General features: G+C 44.2%; 2 protein-coding genes across 2 annotated transcripts in view; both read right to left on the bottom strand.

Moving 5' to 3' along the window:
• LOC107556744 (peripheral plasma membrane protein CASK-like) overlaps positions 1–9,556 on the bottom strand; it is a 65,794-nt gene extending 56,238 nt beyond the window's left edge. The window contains exon 1 of the mRNA XM_016239938.1: positions 9,234–9,556. Coding sequence (XP_016095424.1) covers positions 9,234–9,292 — 59 coding nt within the window. The 5' untranslated portion in view covers positions 9,293–9,556. The remainder of the gene's footprint in view (positions 1–9,233) is intronic.
• Positions 9,557–17,006: 7,450 nt separating this feature from the next.
• Positions 17,007–21,302, bottom strand: part of LOC107556742 (F-box/LRR-repeat protein 3-like) — a 33,687-nt gene continuing 29,391 nt past the window's right edge. Inside the window, exons 4-6 of the mRNA XM_016239934.1 lie at positions 21,121–21,243; positions 20,753–20,924; positions 17,007–17,777 (exon numbers count right to left, since the gene is read on the bottom strand). Coding sequence (XP_016095420.1) covers positions 17,137–17,777; positions 20,753–20,924; positions 21,121–21,243 — 936 coding nt within the window. The 3' untranslated portion in view covers positions 17,007–17,136. The remainder of the gene's footprint in view (positions 17,778–20,752; positions 20,925–21,120; positions 21,244–21,302) is intronic.

Raw genomic sequence — 21,302 nt, 5'->3', positions numbered from 1 at the left:
ACAGAAAATCAGGTTGTAATTCTAACTGAAAGTGACACCGACTCTGGTTTTTCATGTTTAATACTGTAAAGCTGCTTGATTCAAGGCTATATAAATAAACGTGACGTGACTTCACTGGAGTACTGAACAGCAGAGCTCCTGCAAACATCCACATCACTGTAATCAGATGCTTTCTTAACTGCTGCTTTCACACCGCTGTCAGCTTTTGCTGTGTTTATTTTGTTATTGAGAGGAAAGTGCACAGCATATATTTACATATTCATCCAAACGCCGCTCAGCAGCTTCAGGTTCGGCTGCGTTTAATCTGATCTGAAGCGCTGTGTCTTCTTCTCTTGAATTGCATCAGGAGAGCTGAATTACAGTCTTGCGCCACAGCGCCACACTGGTCAAACCGCGTTATTGCAGGCTCTTACATTAGGTCATATGAGACCAAACGACTACTCGACAACAAAAATATTTGTCGACAATTTTTTTTTTTACTGTCGACGTTGTCGATAATATCGACTAATCGTTTCAGCCCTATTACTTACTACCTTACAGCAACACTACATGCAATGAAGGTAAAATGAAAAAATAATAGTTAATTTAAATGGAACCGGAATCGGAACCGGGAATCGTTAGGCAAAACTGGAACCGGAATCTGAAAATTTCTTTCGATACCCAACCCTATTCCTAATTGAGAATGCCATTGACTTTAACTCACTGGCTACGTTTACATGCAACCAAATAATCCGTTTGTAATCGCATTGACGGCTCAATCGGACTGAAGAGACTTCATGTAAACACCTTAATCGATCCGATTGAGCTCGATCGGAATGAAATTTCAATCGGATTGAAGGGGGTGGTTTATTCCATTTTCTAATACGATTGAGAGTGCATGTAAACACTCGATTGGATTGAACCCCGAAACTGAAAGAACTGCACATGTGCAATGACACAGAAATAGCGTAATGACGTATGACGCGCAGAACGAGCGGTTCTTCCTTTTGAATAAAGTGTTGTGTAAATGCGTGTCTTGTCATTATAAAACTCTCCTTTCACTCGCAACTGTGAAGTGGAGCAAATAAAGAAACTGTGTAGGAGAGTGGTTATTATGTGCAAACAGTGAGAAACTCTATATTTGTGCAGTGCGCGCATGTCAAAAAAAATCTATTCCGATTTGAAGCTTGTGACATATAAACGCGCACATCAACCCGATCACTTTATTTAGCGTTCATGTAAACACTACATTCAGATTCATCAATCGGAATGAATTCAGTCCGATTAAACCAAAAATTGTGCATGTAAACGTCGCAACAGAGTTTCTGTCAGCGCACCGCTCTCCTCACTGAACGCACGTCTGAACATAGCAACAGTTAACTGTAGTAGCAACAGGTGGCGCTGTAGGACCCAAACGGCTCTACTGATTTTAGTAGAAAATAGCTCTTGGCATTTATTTATTTCATTATATCAAAAGGCCTCGAGGTCCACCAGTTGGCGACCCCTGGTCTAACCTCTATAAAATACAACATGAGTTTAAAAGTGAAGCAAAGAACTATCCAGACATCAATAAAATCCAGATTCAGGTGGTCTGCTCTTCAGCGACTCTGATTCTGAACGCTCTCCATCCTCCAGCCAGACGACAGGAACATCGGAGCTCTTCACCTCCAGCAAACCAAAACCCTTCCAGACCTCTCAGATGAACCCAGCGGATCCTCGCGAACGGCCCAGGCCGCACAGAGACGCAGGGAAATAAGCAGACAGAGCAAATTACAGCAGAACCGCAACTACAATTACTGCCCGTGTCGGATCAGGGAATGAGTCTAGGAATAACATAGAAAACATCCCGGCGGATGAAACTCTGAGATCCAGCACAGGCCAGCACTGGATTCAGCTTTCAATGGTTTATTTATGGACAAAACATTTCAGAACTGAAGTCACATGATCCACTCACCATCCACACAACACACAGACTGCAGAGAGAGTGACGATCAGCATCTGATACGAGCTCACACACTCACACTCTTATACACACACACTCTTATACAAACACTCACACACATGCTCTCAAACACACACACTCTTATACAAACACTCACACACATGCTCTCAAACACACACACACACTCACACTCACTCACAAACACGCTCTCAAACACACACACACACTCACTCTCAAACACAAACACTCACACTCTTATACACATACAATCTTACACACTATACACATACACACACCAGAAATTAAGGCATTATTTCCTCAAGTCAGTCCAAACCTGTAAGCTGTGGTGTTATTGTTAATAATCTATGGTATAACACGGGACATATTTTCACCATGATCAGTTCAACAATCATAACCACTCCATCTGACAGCATGAAATATGGTTTTGAGGTGTAGAATCCACTTTCACGTGTTGAATCATTAATAAGAGGCTCAGCGATTGCTGTGACGAGCCATTAGTGACCCGCGATCACATCAGTGACCGTCCACATCACACTAGGGCTGAAACGATTAGTCGACATTATCGACAACAAAAAATTGTCGACAAATATTTTTGTTGTCGAGTAGTCGTTTGGTCTCATATGACCTAATGTAAGAGCCTGCAATAACGCGGTTTGACCAGTGTGGCGCTGTGGCGCAAGACTGTAATTCAGCTCTCCTGATGCAATTCAAGAGAAGAAGACACCGCGCTTCAGATCAGATTAAACGCAGCCGAACCTGAAGCTGCTGAGCGGCGTTTGGATGAATATGTAAATATATGCTGTGCACTTTCCTCTCAATAACAAAATAAACACAGCAAAAGCTGACAGCGGTGTGAAAGCAGCAGTTAAGAAAGCATCTGATTACAGTGATGTGGATGTTTGCAGGAGCTCTGCAGTTCAGTACTCCAGTGAAGTCACGTCACGTTTATTTATATAGCCTTGAATCAAGCAGCTTTACAGTATTAAACATGAAAAACCAGAGTCGGTGTCACTTTCAGTTAGAATTACAACCTGATTTTCTGTTATAAAGCAGATCTCCAGTGTGGAGCGAGCTAATGATAAAATCTGTTGATTAGCCGATTAACCGTATTAATAATCGTTAGATTAATCGATTATCAAAATAATGGTTTGTTGCAGCCCTACATCACAGCGAACCAGCCGATCCGACACACAACACTGAGCCAGTGTGAACGCAAACCACAGCTGCTTTGAACCAATCCGTATCGTATGAAGCGCTATAGAAATAAAGGTGATCTGACGTCATGTAGTGTTTCCTTCCTGAGCATCCGGGAACGTTCACAGCTTTTGTAATGGTTGTGTTTGAGTCCCTCAATCATCTCAAATGTGCAGAAGACGCTGGAAAACACAGTGCAGGATCTGGAGGATGAAGAACAGTTTCACTGCTCAGGACAAATAGAGACTATTTATTATTTATTCAGTGTCTGTGGAGCAGCTGGAGATGAGAGCTTCATCAGGACAGCACTGAATGAGAACTACAGGACAATTTTATGGTCCCTCTTTATTTTTTTTCAAATACATATTACATAATAATATAACTTAAATACTTTTAAGACTACTTGGGTCCCCCTCGTGGGTCTGCTGAAGCTCTTTAGAAGTCACCACTGTTTCAGACCTCACTGGCTGTGTTTACTTGCACAACTTTTGTTTCAGTCGGACTGAAATCATTCTGATTGATGAATCTTTACATGAACGCTGAGTGATAAAGTGATCGGGTTGATTTGCACGTTTATATATCAGAAGCTTTGACATGAGCACACTGTACAGATATAAAGTTTCCTGCGGTTAGTGCACAATAACCATTCTCCTACACGGTTTCTTTATTTATTTTAAACGGCAGAATTAGCTAATATTGATCTATTTCTGGTCATAATTTGGCACCGCTGTGCCGTGCTGCTTATATTTATCAGGCAGTAAAAACTGCTGTCGTCTGTGGCTGAGAATCTGAAACGGGGACTGATGGGACGTCGTCCTGCTCCACTTCACAGACGCTGAGTGAAGAGAGTTTATAATGACGGGACACTCATTTATTCAGCAGGAAGAACAGCTCGTTCCGCGCGTCATTAACACTATATCTGCATCATTGCACATGCGCAGTCCTTCCAGTTTCGGTTTTCAATCTGATCGAGTGTTTACATGCACTCTCGATCGTACTAGAAAAGGAATAAACCACAGCTTTCAATCCGATCTAACTTTCATTCGGATCGAGCAGACCGTACTGTTCTCCTCCCACGGTTCGGCACACACTTGCACTGCAGTTCAACTTAATTCTGACGATCCATCTCTTAACATGGTTTCTTAAAAATAACACATAAAACAGAGTTCGGCTAATGTATGTTTCTGTCGATGGATACTCATTCTGGCTTCCCAATACATTACAATAACAGCCATGAACAAACGAAAAGTGGACAAACCAGTCTCTCCTTGTAAAGTTTGATCAGTGCGAGTGCCGTATGCTGGAATACGAGCAGTTATCACGAGAGGCAAAAGGTTACGTTTAAGTCTCATAACATTGGTTAATGGAAACGCCGTCATTTCGCAATACTTTTTTATCGACATTTATAAAATATCGCCAAAGTTTTGCGCAAATCTGTAATGGAAACGCGCCGATTGATCACCCGGGTGTTGATAGCGAGACCTGAACACCACACGCTGCTATCGGTGTTTAAACTAAACACATTTAAGCCTTGCCAGTTTAAACATTCAAGAGCAAGAAGACACGAATGAGAAGATCTGTGTGCGCACTCATCCAAACCTGCATCTCAGAGAGCGCGCAAATATTGAGTTCTCTTTCAAGTCTTGTGCTTCAATGGACAAATTCACACAAAAATTACGTCAACATGCCCGTCTTGGGGAGTATCCTAGCAGACACAGTCGGCTGAACGTACAGTATCAGTGCATTGTCTTAAAGTGACAGCAGACTATATTCCTGCTGTCTGTGTTTTTAATGCTAATCAAACAACAAAAGACAAGGAAATCACTCACTGCTCTTGACTGAATAGCTTTTGTAACTTTAATAAGGATTAATCTTCAATTTATACAGTCAAATATGCAATGTTATTTTACATTTGATTACTTTATTAAATTTCTGTACCTAAAAACCTGTAAAGCATTGTTTACTTCAGTTATCTTTGCTCTATTGTATTTATTTGTGCCGTTTCTTGTCGTTAGATTATTTGTTCATATTGTCATTATTTCTATTTGACAGTATGGTCCTTTTTCCGTAAAATAAAGCACACTGAACCGAACCGTGAGTAATTTGAACCGTTACAGCCCAGCCACTGACAAGCATAAGCTACTGTATGTCAATCATAATCATTATTACTGGGGATAAAAAACAAACAGTTAAGCTTTGATATTTTTAATGCTTATGTTTCATCTGTTTATTCCTCAAAATGAATGAATATTGTAGGAGGCTTTTGCCCAGATTTCTACAAGCTGTAGCTCTGTAACCAGCTGAATCTCATCATTTCTACTGCTGAATTCTGCAATAGAGGACTGATAACTGAGATCATTTCAGGCTCTGATCTGCTTCCTCACCCGAGATAACCAACCTCAGTTATGGTTAGGGTTAACTCTAATACTAACACTAACCCTAGCCTAAGTCTCGGGGGAATTTCAAACAATAGTAGCCAATTAAAGAAAATAAAAATATCAATCCATTTGGACTTTTTGGAACAAAACGTGCAGAAGGTTTCAATAGTCACGTCTCAATACGTACATGTAGACTGAAACGTGCTCCACAGACACCCATAAAAACCAGTGGTTCTGCAACACCAATACATAGTGTTAATCACTCGAACATAATTAGAAACATTAAAAATGTCCAAGCAACCTCACACATCACTGAACCGACACTGAACACAACACAAGACCTCAGACCACAAACACACGTCTCAGTTTCATCGTGTTTATGATCTGATGTGTGTGTGAAATCAAACACTAGCTCTCCACATCAATAACCAAAGGGATCGTAATTGTCTCGTATTTACGATGAACATACTGTACAGTTCAGAGGTCAGTGAATCATGAAAACAGACTGGAGGAGCCTCGTCCAAACGCCTCTTAAACCAGACAAACACAGACTAGAGTCAGACTAGAGCAAAGACTTACTGTCATTAATAAGCGTAACTAGTTATTAAACACCGGTGACGTGTTGCTCTTATGAAAGTGAGTGTAACACGGTTCAGGCGGTTCCACTGCGGTAAAAACATATACAGTCGCTGCACATCTTCACTGTGCGAGCAGGATTTCAGCAGGTTACTTGCAGTTTAATTCATGGATGTGTGTTTTGGTCACATTAGATCAGGATTTTGACTTTTAATGCTCTGTTAAACACACACGTGTTCAGTGCAGGCCTCTCTCCATCATAAAACCCCTCCAGTCCTTCAGTTCTCGAGCTGCTGAGATCAATCACGGTCTCTTCTGAGGACTCGTGATCATCTGTAGCACATGGAGCAGAACATCTGAATGCAGTCAGCAACACACACGGCTGGGACTTCATCATCATCATCATCATCATCATCAGGTCTACTATTATCAGCTGTACGTCAATGATTTAAGCATTCTTATTAAAACAAACGCTGCGCGTCAAATGATTCAAAGTGTGTGCATTCAGTCACCATGACACCATTTCCAACTAAAAATTTAAAACTTTTAATGCGTTTTGGACGTTCATTTACACGACAACAGTTTTGGGGGATTGAAAATGCAAGCTTTTGAAAACGATGCCGAAAACTGATGTCGTGCACACGTGCATTATGCGTTTAGTCTATAGGCGTGCACGAGTATGTACTTGAAGAGCGCATAGTATTTCTTTACAATGTGATGTTGCCAACTACTGCATTAATAATACAGCGTTTTCAGCCGTTTTCATGCATCCCTGTGAAACATGTACACAAAACCTTTCAAAAGCGCAAAGGAAAAACTTATTTTCTGTTTTTAGTACAATTGTTTATCATGTAAATGACCCTAAATGACACCATGAGTGAATTTGATCATAAGTTTACAAACACAATGTAATTTACACCAAATACAAACAATATAATTTGAGATAAATCGTTGTTGTTAATGGTGTTCACTGTTTGTTTGAATACATGTCATTACTAACTGCATGATTTTTACTGTACATTTCTGCCATATGGACGTAGGGCTGGACAATAATTCAATATCAATATGTATCGTGATATAATTCTTTTCAATAACGGTGATATGATTTTTAAACATTTCCGATATTTCGATATACATTACCAGTGTTTCCCATGCATTGATGTATTTGTGGCGTTTGACTTCGTTGAATAAACATGAGCACTGCACGTTTCAAAATCATAACACGTCGCGGGTGTTTTATATGAATGTATCTCTGAAGGGAACCGACTGTCTTCAGAAAAGTTTCGAAGGCATTTTCATTTGATCTGATAAAGTAGCGTTCATGAGCGCAGCTGCTTTAATTACAGCCGTTACCGGGGAAACCGCTAGTTCTATCGCTCTAAAAGCGCCTCCTGCTGGCAGACAATGAGTTTGCATTTTAAATAAGCCCATCTCCAGTTTTTGTTGTCGTTCAATTTTTTTGTTTTCTGCAGCGACTCGGAGCACTTTTCATACCCTTTTTTCTGGCTGAAGCACATTTGTTTCAATCTATAAGAATAATCAGCCTAATTTATTCCTGTGATCATACATAGCTAAATGTTCAGCATCATTCCTCCAGTCTTCAGTGTCACATGATCTTCAGAAATCAGTATAATATGCTGATCTGCTGATTATCAATATTTAAAACAGTTGAGTACATTTTTTTTTCTTTGATGAATAGAAAGATCAGCATTTATCTGAAATAAAAAGCTTTTGTAACATTATACACTATTCCATTCAGTATCATTTTTATTATTTTTTTGGGAAAGAAATTATAGAAATTAATACTTTTATTTAGCAAGGATGCTTAAAATTGATCAAAAGTGATGATAAAGGCATTTATAATGTTACAAAATATTTCTATTTCAGATAAATAGCGTTCATATCGATATCGGAATTATATCGTATCGGCAATTAAGAAAAATATCGTGATATCAATTTCGGCCGTATCGTCCAGCCCTATATGGACGTCACCTTGACATAATCAGCACTGATAAACTACTCCTAAATATAATGAAGAAGCTTACATTTTCTGTGAAGCTGCTTTGCAAGGATTTGTATCGTGAAAAGTGCTATACAAATAACCGTGAATTGAATAAAGAAATGAAAGCATTTTTAAGAACACTAGGATTATTCAAACCTGTCTGGATGTTTGAATTCTCATTAGACGCTCGTACTGTAACTCAGTATTTTTACTGTAACAGTGTTTTTTAAAATAGCAATAAAGTCAGCACAACAAAAACTACTGTGATGAATAAATAATTGGCATTTAGAGTAGTGATGTGAATATATGAAGGGAAATACTGTCATACAAATACTGTTTTTAGTCAAATATAACGGAGTGGTTTGAGAGATTCTGCTCATGAACCCAAATGAGACTCAGACACATTCACAGCGAAATCAGAGTCACAGATTACGAGCAGCGGCTTTACATTCACACGCTGACAGACACGGGTGAAGCGTGATGAAGACTGACCCTGATCGCTTCATTCAGAGCTGAAGAAGAGCGGAGCGTCTACAGGCCTGACAGCAGATGAACTCAGTCATCACAGATCCATTCATCTGCATTAAATAATAGACTAAACTAATGACCTGAACTACAGTGTCTTAACAGTGTCTCAAACGACAGCAGTACAATATCACACACAAACACACACACACACACAAAACACACACACACACACTCACAAAACACACACTCACACACACAAAACACACACACACACACTCACACAACACACACTCACACACACACACACACAAAACACACACACACACACAAAACACTCACAAAACACACACACACAAAACACACACACACACACTCACAAAGCACACACACACACACTCACAAAACACACACTCACACAAAACACACACACACAAAACACTCACACACACAAAACACACACAAAACACACACACACACAAAATCACACACACACACACACACACACAAAATCACAACACACTCAGAACTTACATATTTAAAGCACATGGTAGATATTGTGAGCCTTTAAACTGACACACACACTCGGTCAGCTGAACCTGAAGCAGTAAAATGTCAACACACGGGACAAAGAGCGCCTCAGCGGTGAAATGATTGATGAGATTGGATCACTCACTTCCCGATCACCTCGCAGAGCTCGTACACATCCTCGAACAGCACGTCGTCGTCAGCCATACCGTTACCGTTACCGTTACTCCCGCCGACAGACCCGCTTTCCCTCAGAACCGACACCCGGATCCTGTCAATCCCCCGGATTCCCGTCGACGACCACCGAGGATGCCCGTTCACACCGAGCGACGATGAGGAGGATGAGGAGGAGGAGGATGAGGATGATGTCAGGGGAAAGCAACGCTCCGGGAATCTGCCGCTTCAAATAATAAATGTCAATGTGACGCGAGCGACCGAAAAAAATTAATTAATTAAAAAATAATTAAAAAAACCGCGCTGGCACACACTCACTCACTCTCACTCACACACTCACACACACACACTCTCTCTCTCTCACACACACACACACACACACTCTCTCTCTCTCACACACACACACACACACACTCTCTCTCTCTCACACACACACACACACACACTCTCTCTCTCTCACACACACACACACACACACTCTCTCTCTCTCACACACTCACTCACACACTCACTCACACACACACACACACACACACACACACACACTCGGTCAGCTGAACCTGAAGCAGTAAAATGTCAACACACGAGACAAAGAGCGCCGGAGGAAAACGCCTCAGCGGTGAAATGATTGATGAGATTGGATCACTCACTTCCCGATCACCTCGCAGAGCTCGTACACATCCTCGAACAGCACGTCGTCGTCAGCCATACCGTTACCGTTACCGTTACTCCCGCCGACAGACCCGCTTTCCCTCAGAACCGACACCCGGATCCTGTCAATCCCCCGGATTCCCGTCGACGACCACCGAAGCTGTCCGTTCACACCGAGCGACGACGACGATGATGATGGTGATGATGATGATGTCAGGGAAAATCAACGCTCCGGGATTCTGCCGCTTCAAATAATAAATGTCAATGTGACGCAAGCGACCGAAAAAAATTAATTAATTAAAAAATAATTAAAAAAACCGCGCTGGTGCGCCCAAACGCTCAAGATCCCGCCGATCCGCCTCAGACATGAAAACGCGCTCAACGCCGCCGCCGCTCCGGTTCCCGTCCGACCGCACTCATCATTGTCCGTTAGACGCGCCGGTACACGCCCTGATCTCCCGTTAGAGCGGTGAGGTACAGCAGCGCTGCCGTGTAACGGTTTCTGCAGCTCTCCGTCGCCTCGGCGTCTCTCCTCCCGCTCCGCTGCTGCTCCCGTCCAGCGCGCTGACGCTCCGCCCTCTCAAGGTTATGAAGCTGCCGCACGCCGAGCCGCAATGGCCGCCGAGGTGCGCGCGATTCCCCGGATGTTTCCGCCGACACTCCTCGGGCCTCTTGAGCCAAGATGGCGGAAGAAGGGCGCGCCTTCGAGCCCACGGCGCTCAGTTTCCTAATCTGCCCAGAGAAATCCCGTTCTCCCGTCCAGCGGCCAATGGCAGGTCCGCGTCGCTCCGCGTGCTGGTTGACCGTCCGATGACGTCAGAGCTTCTGCGATTTTTCCTGTGTATTTTCTTACTGAATAAATGCTGCAGGAGGGCAATAGCTTGAACATCTCGTTGAATAATAGCGGGCTCGCAGACTGAGCATCATTTTATGATCCTGATTTATCACTGACTGAGCCACATATTCATATCAAGTGCAGAAATATTCTACAGCTCATAGATGCAATATAAACTGATAAGGTTTGATCATTCGAGCAGCTCGTATATATATATATATTCACCAAAATAAAAAAAACATCTAGAGAGCTGCTGGTTTTTCAATGGCTAAAACACGTTTTGTCTTATGCTCTTTAACTGTACACGTTCATGTAATAATTTCACTCCCACGTGACTCTCACAACCAATGAGCGGCTGAGCAGAATTTTAAAGCCCCCATGACGTCACACTTGTATTTTGTGCATTTTAGACTGATCATCTGTATCATAACAGTCAGCTCTTCATCCTGTTGATCTGCTCCTCATCACAGCTGAGGTTTGGAGGAATGAGGATCACAGCAGATTCTGACCTGGTCCTCATGGGTTGAACAGAAACCGCTGGACTGAAGATCAGCATCATCTGCAGCCACAGTGATGCTCTCAGGAGTTGCTATGGCAACTCTGCTGGCAGAAACAGGAAGTGTTGGTCTATACTGAAAACACACACTCACTCACACACACACACACTTACTCACTCTCACACACACACACTCGCTCGCTCACGCTCACACACTCACTCACACACACACACTCACTCTCACACACACACTCACTCTCACACACACACTCACTCTCACACACACACTCACTCTCACACACACACTCACTCTCACACACACACTCACTCTCACACACACACTCACTCTCACACACACACTCACTCTCACACACACACTCACTCTCACACACACACTCACTCTCACACACACACTCACTCTCACACACACACTCACTCTCACACACACACTCACTCTCACACACACACTCACTCTCACACACACACTCACTCTCACACACACACTCACTCTCACACACACACTCACTCTCACACACACACTCACTCTCACACACACACTCACTCTCACACACACACTCACTCTCACACACACACTCACTCTCACACACACACTCACTCTCACACACACACTCACTCTCACACACACACTCACTCTCACACACACACTCACTCTCACACACACACTCACTCTCACACACACACTCACTCTCACACACACACTCACTCTCACACACACACTCACTCTCACACACACACTCACTCTCACACACACACTCACTCTCACACACACACTCACTCTCACACACACACACACTCACTCACTCTCACACACACACTCACTCGCTCACTCGCTCACTCACTCACACACACGCTCACTCGCTCACGCTCACACACTCGCTCACACACACACACTCACTCTCACACACACACACACACACTCACTCTCACACACACTCACTCACTCACTCTCACACACACTCACTCACTCACTCTCACACACACTCACTCACTCACTCTCACACACACTCACTCACTCACTCTCACACACACTCACTCACTCACTCTCACACACACTCACTCACTCACTCTCACACACACTCACTCACTCACTCTCACACACACTCACTCACTCACTCTCACACACACTCACTCACTCACTCTCACACACACTCACTCACTCACTCTCACACACACTCACTCACTCACTCTCACACACACTCACTCACTCACTCTCACACACACTCACTCACTCACTCTCACACACACTCACTCACTCACTCTCACACACACTCACTCACTCACTCTCACACACACTCACTCACTCACTCTCACACACACTCACTCACTCACTCTCACACACACTCACTCACTCACTCTCACACACACTCACTCACTCACTCTCACACACACTCACTCACTCACTCTCACACACACTCACTCACTCACTCTCACACACACTCACTCACTCACTCTCACACACACTCACTCACTCACTCTCACACACACTCACTCACTCACTCTCACACACACTCACTCACTCACTCTCACACACACTCACTCACTCACTCTCACACACACTCACTCACTCACTCTCACACACACTCACTCACTCACTCTCACACACACTCACTCACTCACTCTCACACACACTCACTCACTCACTCTCACACACACTCACTCACTCACTCTCACACACACTCACTCACTCACTCTCACACACACTCACTCACTCACTCTCACACACACTCACTCACTCACTCTCACACACACTCACTCACTCACTCTCACACACACTCACTCACTCACTCTCACACACACTCACTCACTCACTCTCACACACACTCACTCACTCACTCTCACACACACTCACTCACTCACTCTCACACACACTCACTCACTCACTCTCACACACACTCACTCACTCACTCTCACACACACTCACTCACTCACTCTCACACACACTCACTCACTCACTCTCACACACACTCACTCACTCACTCTCACACACACTCACTCACTCACTCTCACACACACTCACTCACTCACTCTCACACACACTCACTCACTCACTCTCACACACACTCACTCACTCACTCTCACACACACTCACTCACTCACTCTCACACACACTCACTCACTCACTCTCACACACACTCACTCACTCACTCTCACACACACTCACTCACTCACTCTCACACACACTCACTCACTCACTCTCACACACACTCACTCACTCACTCTCACACACACTCACTCACTCACTCTCACACACACTCACTCACTCACTCTCACACACACTCACTCACTCACTCTCACACACACTCACTCACTCACTCTCACACACACTCACTCACTCACTCTCACACACACTCACTCACTCACTCTCACACACACTCACTCACTCACTCTCACACACACTCACTCACTCACTCTCACACACACTCACTCACTCACTCTCACACACACTCACTCACTCACTCTCACACACACTCACTCACTCACTCTCACACACACTCACTCACTCACTCTCACACACACTCACTCACTCACTCTCACACACACTCACTCACTCACTCTCACACACACTCACTCACTCACTCTCACACACACTCACTCACTCACTCTCACACACACTCACTCACTCACTCTCACACACACTCACTCACTCACTCTCACACACACTCACTCACTCACTCTCACACACACTCACTCACTCACTCTCACACACACTCACTCACTCACTCTCACACACACTCACTCACTCACTCTCACACACACTCACTCACTCACTCTCACACACACTCACTCACTCACTCTCACACACACTCACTCACTCACTCTCACACACACTCACTCACTCACTCTCACACACACTCACTCACTCACTCTCACACACACTCACTCACTCACTCTCACACACACTCACTCACTCACTCTCACACACACTCACTCACTCACTCTCACACACACTCACTCACTCACTCTCACACACACTCACTCACTCACTCTCACACACACTCACTCACTCACTCTCACACACACTCACTCACTCACTCTCACACACACTCACTCACTCACTCTCACACACACTCACTCACTCACTCTCACACACACTCACTCACTCACTCTCACACACACTCACTCACTCACTCTCACACACACTCACTCACTCACACACACTCTCAGAAACACACACCCCTAATAGATTATTAAAAATATTTATTGGCATAATTTCTATTAAACATGACCATTAACTGCGATGATATCAGAACATACAGAACAGAAAAAAGATTCTTAGTTACAATAATAAAGCTTCTCTGGATAAACATCTTACGGAAATGACCAGAAATATAAAGATGCATCATTTATTTTGAACATTAATGTAAATTTATTAATCCCATCACAAAATGCACCTGAATATGAGACATAAAATCCATCTCCACGTCCATGATCAGCGCTGCCACGTCTCGGCTTCTGTCTTAAGCAGTAGTTTTTCTCGTAGCCTAGTTTCTAGTTCTCGGTTTTCCTTCATTCTGACACATCTGGAACATCATCCTCCAGCTTCTGCTTCTCAAACACAAAACCCTTCAGTTTCTCACGAATCAGCCTAACTAATCGAAGGATAACGAACAAATCTAGCTTGCTCATACGGTCAGGAAACCTCACGTTTCTGTGTATTTGGAGCGGCTGGATATCGAGTTTGTTCTCCACGTCTGATGACTGAAGGTGTGCAGGAACAGCTGCGGTCACGTGACGTCTGTAATCAACCAATCACAGTCCTGATTACCGAGTGCGTTTACTCTTCTGATGACTTTGGGTGATTGTTTGAAATGTAAATGTCGTCTTATTTGACCAGACTTTGTCTCTACAACAATGTATTTTTTTTTAAGGACAGGATTCAGTCTGTCCGTCAGTAACGGACAGGAAACGCATCATCATTCAACAGGAAGTCAAGGACGAAAAGACACATCTCGACAAACACCAGGTGTAATTGTCAACCTTTTTTTTTTTTATGTTTCGGACATAGTGAAATATTTCCAAAATACTGAATTGTGGATTTACTCTAACGTGATAACACAAACTGAAGCGGTTCTTACATTCACAAACATTTATTCCAAAACAACAACAAAAACATTTACACCACATTGGTTTTTGTCTTTTAATGGATAAAGTTCTATGTAGACAAATACATAAAAACTAAACGCCTGAAAGAACATGACGCTTCATGACAAGCTTATATCACGATTCATTTACTGCAAAGAAAATAATATAATAATATTAATCATCAAATAATATAACAACAATATTAGTCATCAGGAGAAATATTGACAACCGATAATCTCATATGTACATTTCTATATAAAGTGCAGGGAAAAGATCTGAATGGGATCTGCGTCCGTGCCTGTAATATATTGCTTGATAACTAATGAACCGAAGGAGCTGCAGATACGAGCATCCATCCCGTCTGTTTGAGACCGAAACCAGCGTCACAACTCGCATCAGAAATAACCGAAACACCAGCGTCTGAACACGTCCAGCACCATCTGACACTACATGCAATCAGTTACCCAGCTCTGGACGTCCCCGATCTTCAGTCTGAAACCCAATCAAACACACTACAAGCTGCTCGAACCGCCTGCCATTAAAACTGTAAAACAAGAGCTTCATCTTCATCATCATCATCAGGAAGCAAACGGTGAAACCAGGAATTATCAACACTTCTTTCTGAAGAACCGGACAAGCCGAGAAAACGAGCGAGTCAAACAGAATCTGTGACAGAGAATCAAAGCAACCCGCTGACGGATAGAAATACGACTGCACGATCAATCATACTTAACTGTGATCACCATCTCTGCTGCTCTTGATTTATTAAGCATAATCGAGCAATATTTGGTCATTTATCTTGAAAAGGTTTCATTTTAATTAGGCAGAGACTATTGCTTCAGAATGAAGGAAAAAATAAAAAATAAAAAACTTTTACCCCCCCTGACATGATGCACAAGTCAAGTCTTAATGCCGAGCCCTACTGTATATAATATAATAATTCTGATGAAATAAATAAAACCTTGTGATTATATTTTTGAGCAAAATTGTTAGTTATCGTGCAGCCTTAGTTAGAATGAGTTACGAGCGGAAGAATCAAAACATGATCCGATTCGCCTCGAGCTGAAACGTCATTTGGTAAAAGTGCTTGAAATGCACGTCGCGCCTTCATCCGCCGCAAACCAACACGAAACATGAGCGCGCAAGCTGCTGAGAGTAAAAATGACACGTACGTTTAAATACGAACACACACGATTGTCCTCGCATCAGTCGCGGTGACTAGAGTAGAAAACACGCAGAGCGCGTCTGAAAACGTTTCGTGAGTTCTGTTCCAAATGTAGAAAACCAACAGAATCCACCAGCGCTGCTTAGGGCTGGGACAATACATCGATGCATCGCTAATCGAGAAATGATTCTGCATCAATTCTGAGATTTTCCGAAAGCATCGCGATTCTCTCTTGAATCGATTCTGAGCTTAGCTTTTAACAGCAGATGGCGCTGCGTGCTTTAGAAAGAGCCGTATTCTGCTTGCTTCCAGTTCCTTACACACGCACCACTTGAACCTAAAATAATCATTCATAAAGTTTGAAAAGGTTGACGCGAATTACAAGGATGTTTACAGTGGGCAGTGTTTAATCTCACATCATAAAAGCCGCTGTGCAAGTACATTTAACCACTTACAACGCTCAAGCGCTCTTCTTCGTGAGCATTTGAGTGTGCAATTAAAAACTAGCCTAGAGCGCCATCTGCTGTTAAAAACTAAGCTCAGAATCGATTCCAGAGAGAATCACGATGCATTGATTTATTGTCCCAGGCCTAAGTCCCAAGGACTTGCGAGTCTCCGGCTGCGTGCTACCAGGTGGGCATCATGTCAGGGAACCAGACGCGGCCCAGGTGTTTGGACACCTCCCAGTGGATGTCGTCCGGCCCGTACTTGTTATCAGGCACCAGAACCTCCTCCATGATGGAGAGCTGCGTGAGCCGGCCGCCGCACATCTTGACGAACTCCACGAAGGCGCTGCAGGACACCTCACATTCGCCCAGGCCGATGGCCGACAGCTGTCTGCAGCGCTCTGCGATCCGGATCAGCTCCTCGTCCAGGGGTCTCAGGCCGTTAGCACACACCACCAGCTCCACCAGCCGAGGACAGGTCAGCCCCACGCGGCCCAGAACCTCTTTACTGACGGAGCGGCCGAAGTACAGGTGCGTGACGGGCACCTCGTCGCGGAAGAAGGGCCCGAACTCGTCCTCGTACAGGAAGAAGTACATGACCAGGTTGAACTTGGGCGAGTGGCGCACCATGGCATCCCAGCTGCTCTTCTTGATGGAGTGGAACTGCTGGCCCGGGTTCTCGCTCACCACGTCGATGCGCAGGTGCTCCAGGTGAACGTGACGCTCTGACGACAGCGCTAGCAGCAGCTCGTCGCTCAGCAGGTGGTAGTTGAGCGCTAGCTCGCGCAGACCGTGACACTGATCCGCCACGCACAGGATACCTGCGGCACAAACACATGCCATTAGTACACGTCAGCACCAGCACACCTCAACAGCTCCAGAAGTCTAGATAACTCACACCACCCTCTGATCAAATACCCAACTTTCACAATCGCTCTCAGCCGTTCACCATTACGTTCCCTAAAAACTGATTAAAACGGTTTAAATTAAAACCGCAGAGCTTGAGACAAGTGGAGTCAAAATGAGTTATAAAGCACAATGTACAATGCAAATAGTTTAAATGCAACAATCCTGATGTTAATATTTATGTCTTATTATGTCCTGTAGTCACATTTAGCAGATTAGAGCTGGACGATAATATAGTTTACATTTTGCAATGATAGAAACAAACACACACTTGAGATTTGATATATAGTATATATCACTTTTGGTGAGTGTACTGTATGTAAGATAAAGTTGGATGTACTATATTTCAAACTTTTAATACACTGCTGGGCGAAACATAGCTGACATTTTTAAATGATTTGTTTCAGGTTCAAAGTGTCTATTTTTAACAAATTAAAGGGTTAGTTCACCGCAAAATGAAAATTATGCTGCGTTTCACTCACTACCGAAGCATCCTAGGTGTATATGACTTTCTTCTTTCAGATGAATCCAGTCGGAGTTATATTAAAAATGGTCTTTGATCTTTCAAACTCTATCGTTGTACTCGGCGGGTGTTGCATTCTTTCGGTTCAAAAGACGTGAAATAAAAAGCACCCTTCCACAAAAAAAGTGTCTCACACGGCTCCGGGGGGTGAACAAAGGCCTCCTGTAGTGAATCAATGCGTTTTTGTAAGAAAAATATCCATATTCAAAACGTAATAATCACTTTAATGTAGCTTGCGCTCACTGTTCAGCGCTGCGCATGTGCCGCTCAGAAGTGACGAACGTGGAGAGATCGAAACAAAACAACGGTCACTAATTAGAAGTACAAAACGAGGATTTGTAAAGAAGTATGTCGGAGGATTTGGATATAAGCCAAGAGGAGACTGGTTTTCCTTTGCTAAAGTAAGGAAACTTTGCTTCCTTTGCTCCTGATAACAAACGTTGGTTTTCACAAGACTCACCGGCGCATGCGCAGCACTGAACTCATGCGTCATCCGCCCGGAGCTGCTTCCGTGTACTATTGAAAGATCAAAGACCATTTTTAATATAACTCCGACTGGATTCGTCTGAAAGAAGAAAGTCATCCTAGGATGCTTCAGGGGTGAGTGAAACGCAGCATAATTTTCATTTTGCGATGAACTAACCCTTTAACTCAATTTGCTATTAGTTTGAGGCACTCCAAAATGTTCACAAAAGTCTGTGTGTAATAATTTATCATATACTAAACTGTAAGCCAAGAGGAGACTGGTTTTCCTTTGCTAAAGTAAGGAAACTTTGCTTCCTTTGCTCCTGATAACAAACGTTGGTTTTCACAAGACTCACCGGCGCATGCGCAGCACTGAACTCATACGTCATCCGCCCGGAGCTGCTTCTGTGTACAACTGCTGGCGCAAGCTAGATTAAAGTGATTATTACGTTTTGAATATGGATATTTTTCTTACAAAAACGCATTGATTCGCTACAGGAGGCCTTTGGTCACCCCCCGGAGCCGTGTGAGACACTTTTTTTGTGGAAGGGTGCTTTTTATTTCACGTCTTTTGAACCGAAAGAATGCAACACCCGCCGATTACAACGATAGAGCTTGAAAGATCAAAGACCATTTTTAATATAACTCCGACTGGATTCGTCTGAAAGAAGAAAGTCATCCTAGGATGCTTCAGGGGTGAGTGAAACGCAGCATAATTTTCATTTTGCGATGAACTAACCCTTTAACTCAATAATTTGCTATTAGTTTGAGGCACTCCAAAATGTTCACAAAAGTCTGTGTGCAATAATTTATCATATACTAAACTGTAAAATTATATGCAGGCGAATGCTTATTTTGTATCATCACATATGTGCATATTATTTGAAATTATCAAATATTCTTCACTTTTTGTTCATTCGGTGTGAAACATGCCATGAAAGTGATTGTGTGTGAGTGCGTGTGTGAGTGCGTGTGTGAGTATGTGTGTGCGTGTGTGAGAGTGCGTGTGCGAGTATGTGTGTGTGCGAGTGCGTGTGTGAGTATGTGTGTGTGCGAGTGTGAGTATGTGTGTGTGTGTGTGTGTGTGTGCGAGTGCGTGTGTGAGTATGTGTGTGTGTGCGTGTGTGAGTATGTGTGTGTGTGCGTGTGTGAGTATGTGTGAGTGCGTGTGTGAGTATGTGTGTGTGCGAGTGTGAGTATGTGTGTGTGTGTGTGTGTGTGTGTGTGTGAGAGTGCGTGTGTGCGAGTGCGTGTGTGAGTATGTGTGTGTGCGCGTGTGTGAGTATGTGTGTGTGCGAGTGCGTGTGTGCGAGTGCGTGTGTGCGCGAGTGCGTGTGTGAGTATGTGTGTGTGCGCGTGTGTGAGTATGTGTGTGTGCGAGTGCGTGTGTGCGAGTGCGTGTGTGCGCGAGTGCGTGTGTGAGTATGTGTGTGTGCGCGTGTGTGAGTATGTGTGTGTGCGAGTGTGAGTATGTGTGTGTGTGTGAGTGCGTGTGTGAGAGTGCGTGTGTGAGTATGTGTGTGTGTGCGTATGTGTGTGTGCGCGAGTGCGTGTGTGAGTGTGTGCGCGTGCGCGTGTGTGAGTATGTGTGTGTGCGAGTGTGAGTATGTGTGTGTGTGTGAGTGCGTGTGTGAGAGTGCGTGTGTGAGTATGTGTGTGTGCGCGTGTGTGAGTATGTGTGTGCGAGTGCGTGTGTGTGCGAGTGCGTGTGTGCGTATGTGTGTGTGCGCGTGTGTGAGTATGTGTGTGTGCGAGTGCGTGTGTGTGTGTGCGTGTGCGTGTGTGAGTATGTGTGTGTGAGTATGTGTGTGTGCGTGCGTGTGTGTGTATGTGAGTGTGTGCCTGTGTGCATGTGAATGAATGTGTGTGTGAGTGCGTGAGTGTCATGACCGTCCAGCTGACCTGCAGGAGACACGTGCGGGCAGCTGCTCATCTTCAGCAGCTTCAGCGTGTCGCTGTTGTTGGCCACCAGCACTTTGAGCGACGGGTCGTCCACCGGTGTGTCGTCGATCTTCAGGGACGACAGAGACTTTGAGTTCACGAACACCACCGTCAGCGCCGAGATGAAGTGAGACTGAGGAGACAAAGACAACAGCTGATTCTGGTGAGACTGAACCTGAGAGACGGAGAACTCTGTGTGTGTGTGTGTGTGTGTGTGTGTGTGTGTGTGTGTGAGAGAGAGAATGAGAGTGAGAGAGAGAGAGTATGTGTGTGTGTGTGTGTGTGTGTGTGTGAGAGAGAGAGACGGAGTGTGTGTGTGTGAGACGTACTTTAGGCAGCTCCATGAAGGAGGGTCGTGCGGTGGAGATCAGCCCGAGCGTCTTCAATGAGCAGTTGACCAGCTGAGAGAGGATGTCACACGCCGCTTCTGCAGATTCAGTGCTGCTGTCCACCTGAACACACACACACACACACACACACACACACCAGCCAGACACACGCGCCCCCACAC

The sequence above is a fragment of the Sinocyclocheilus grahami genome, unplaced genomic scaffold, assembly GCF_001515645.1.
Source record: "Sinocyclocheilus grahami isolate Dianchi unplaced genomic scaffold, SAMN03320097.WGS_v1.1 scaffold577.1, whole genome shotgun sequence".
NCBI classification, from domain to species: domain Eukaryota; kingdom Metazoa; phylum Chordata; class Actinopteri; order Cypriniformes; family Cyprinidae; genus Sinocyclocheilus; species Sinocyclocheilus grahami.
The sequence above is the reverse complement of the archived record's forward strand: the minus strand, read 5'-3'. Positions and strand labels throughout refer to the sequence as shown.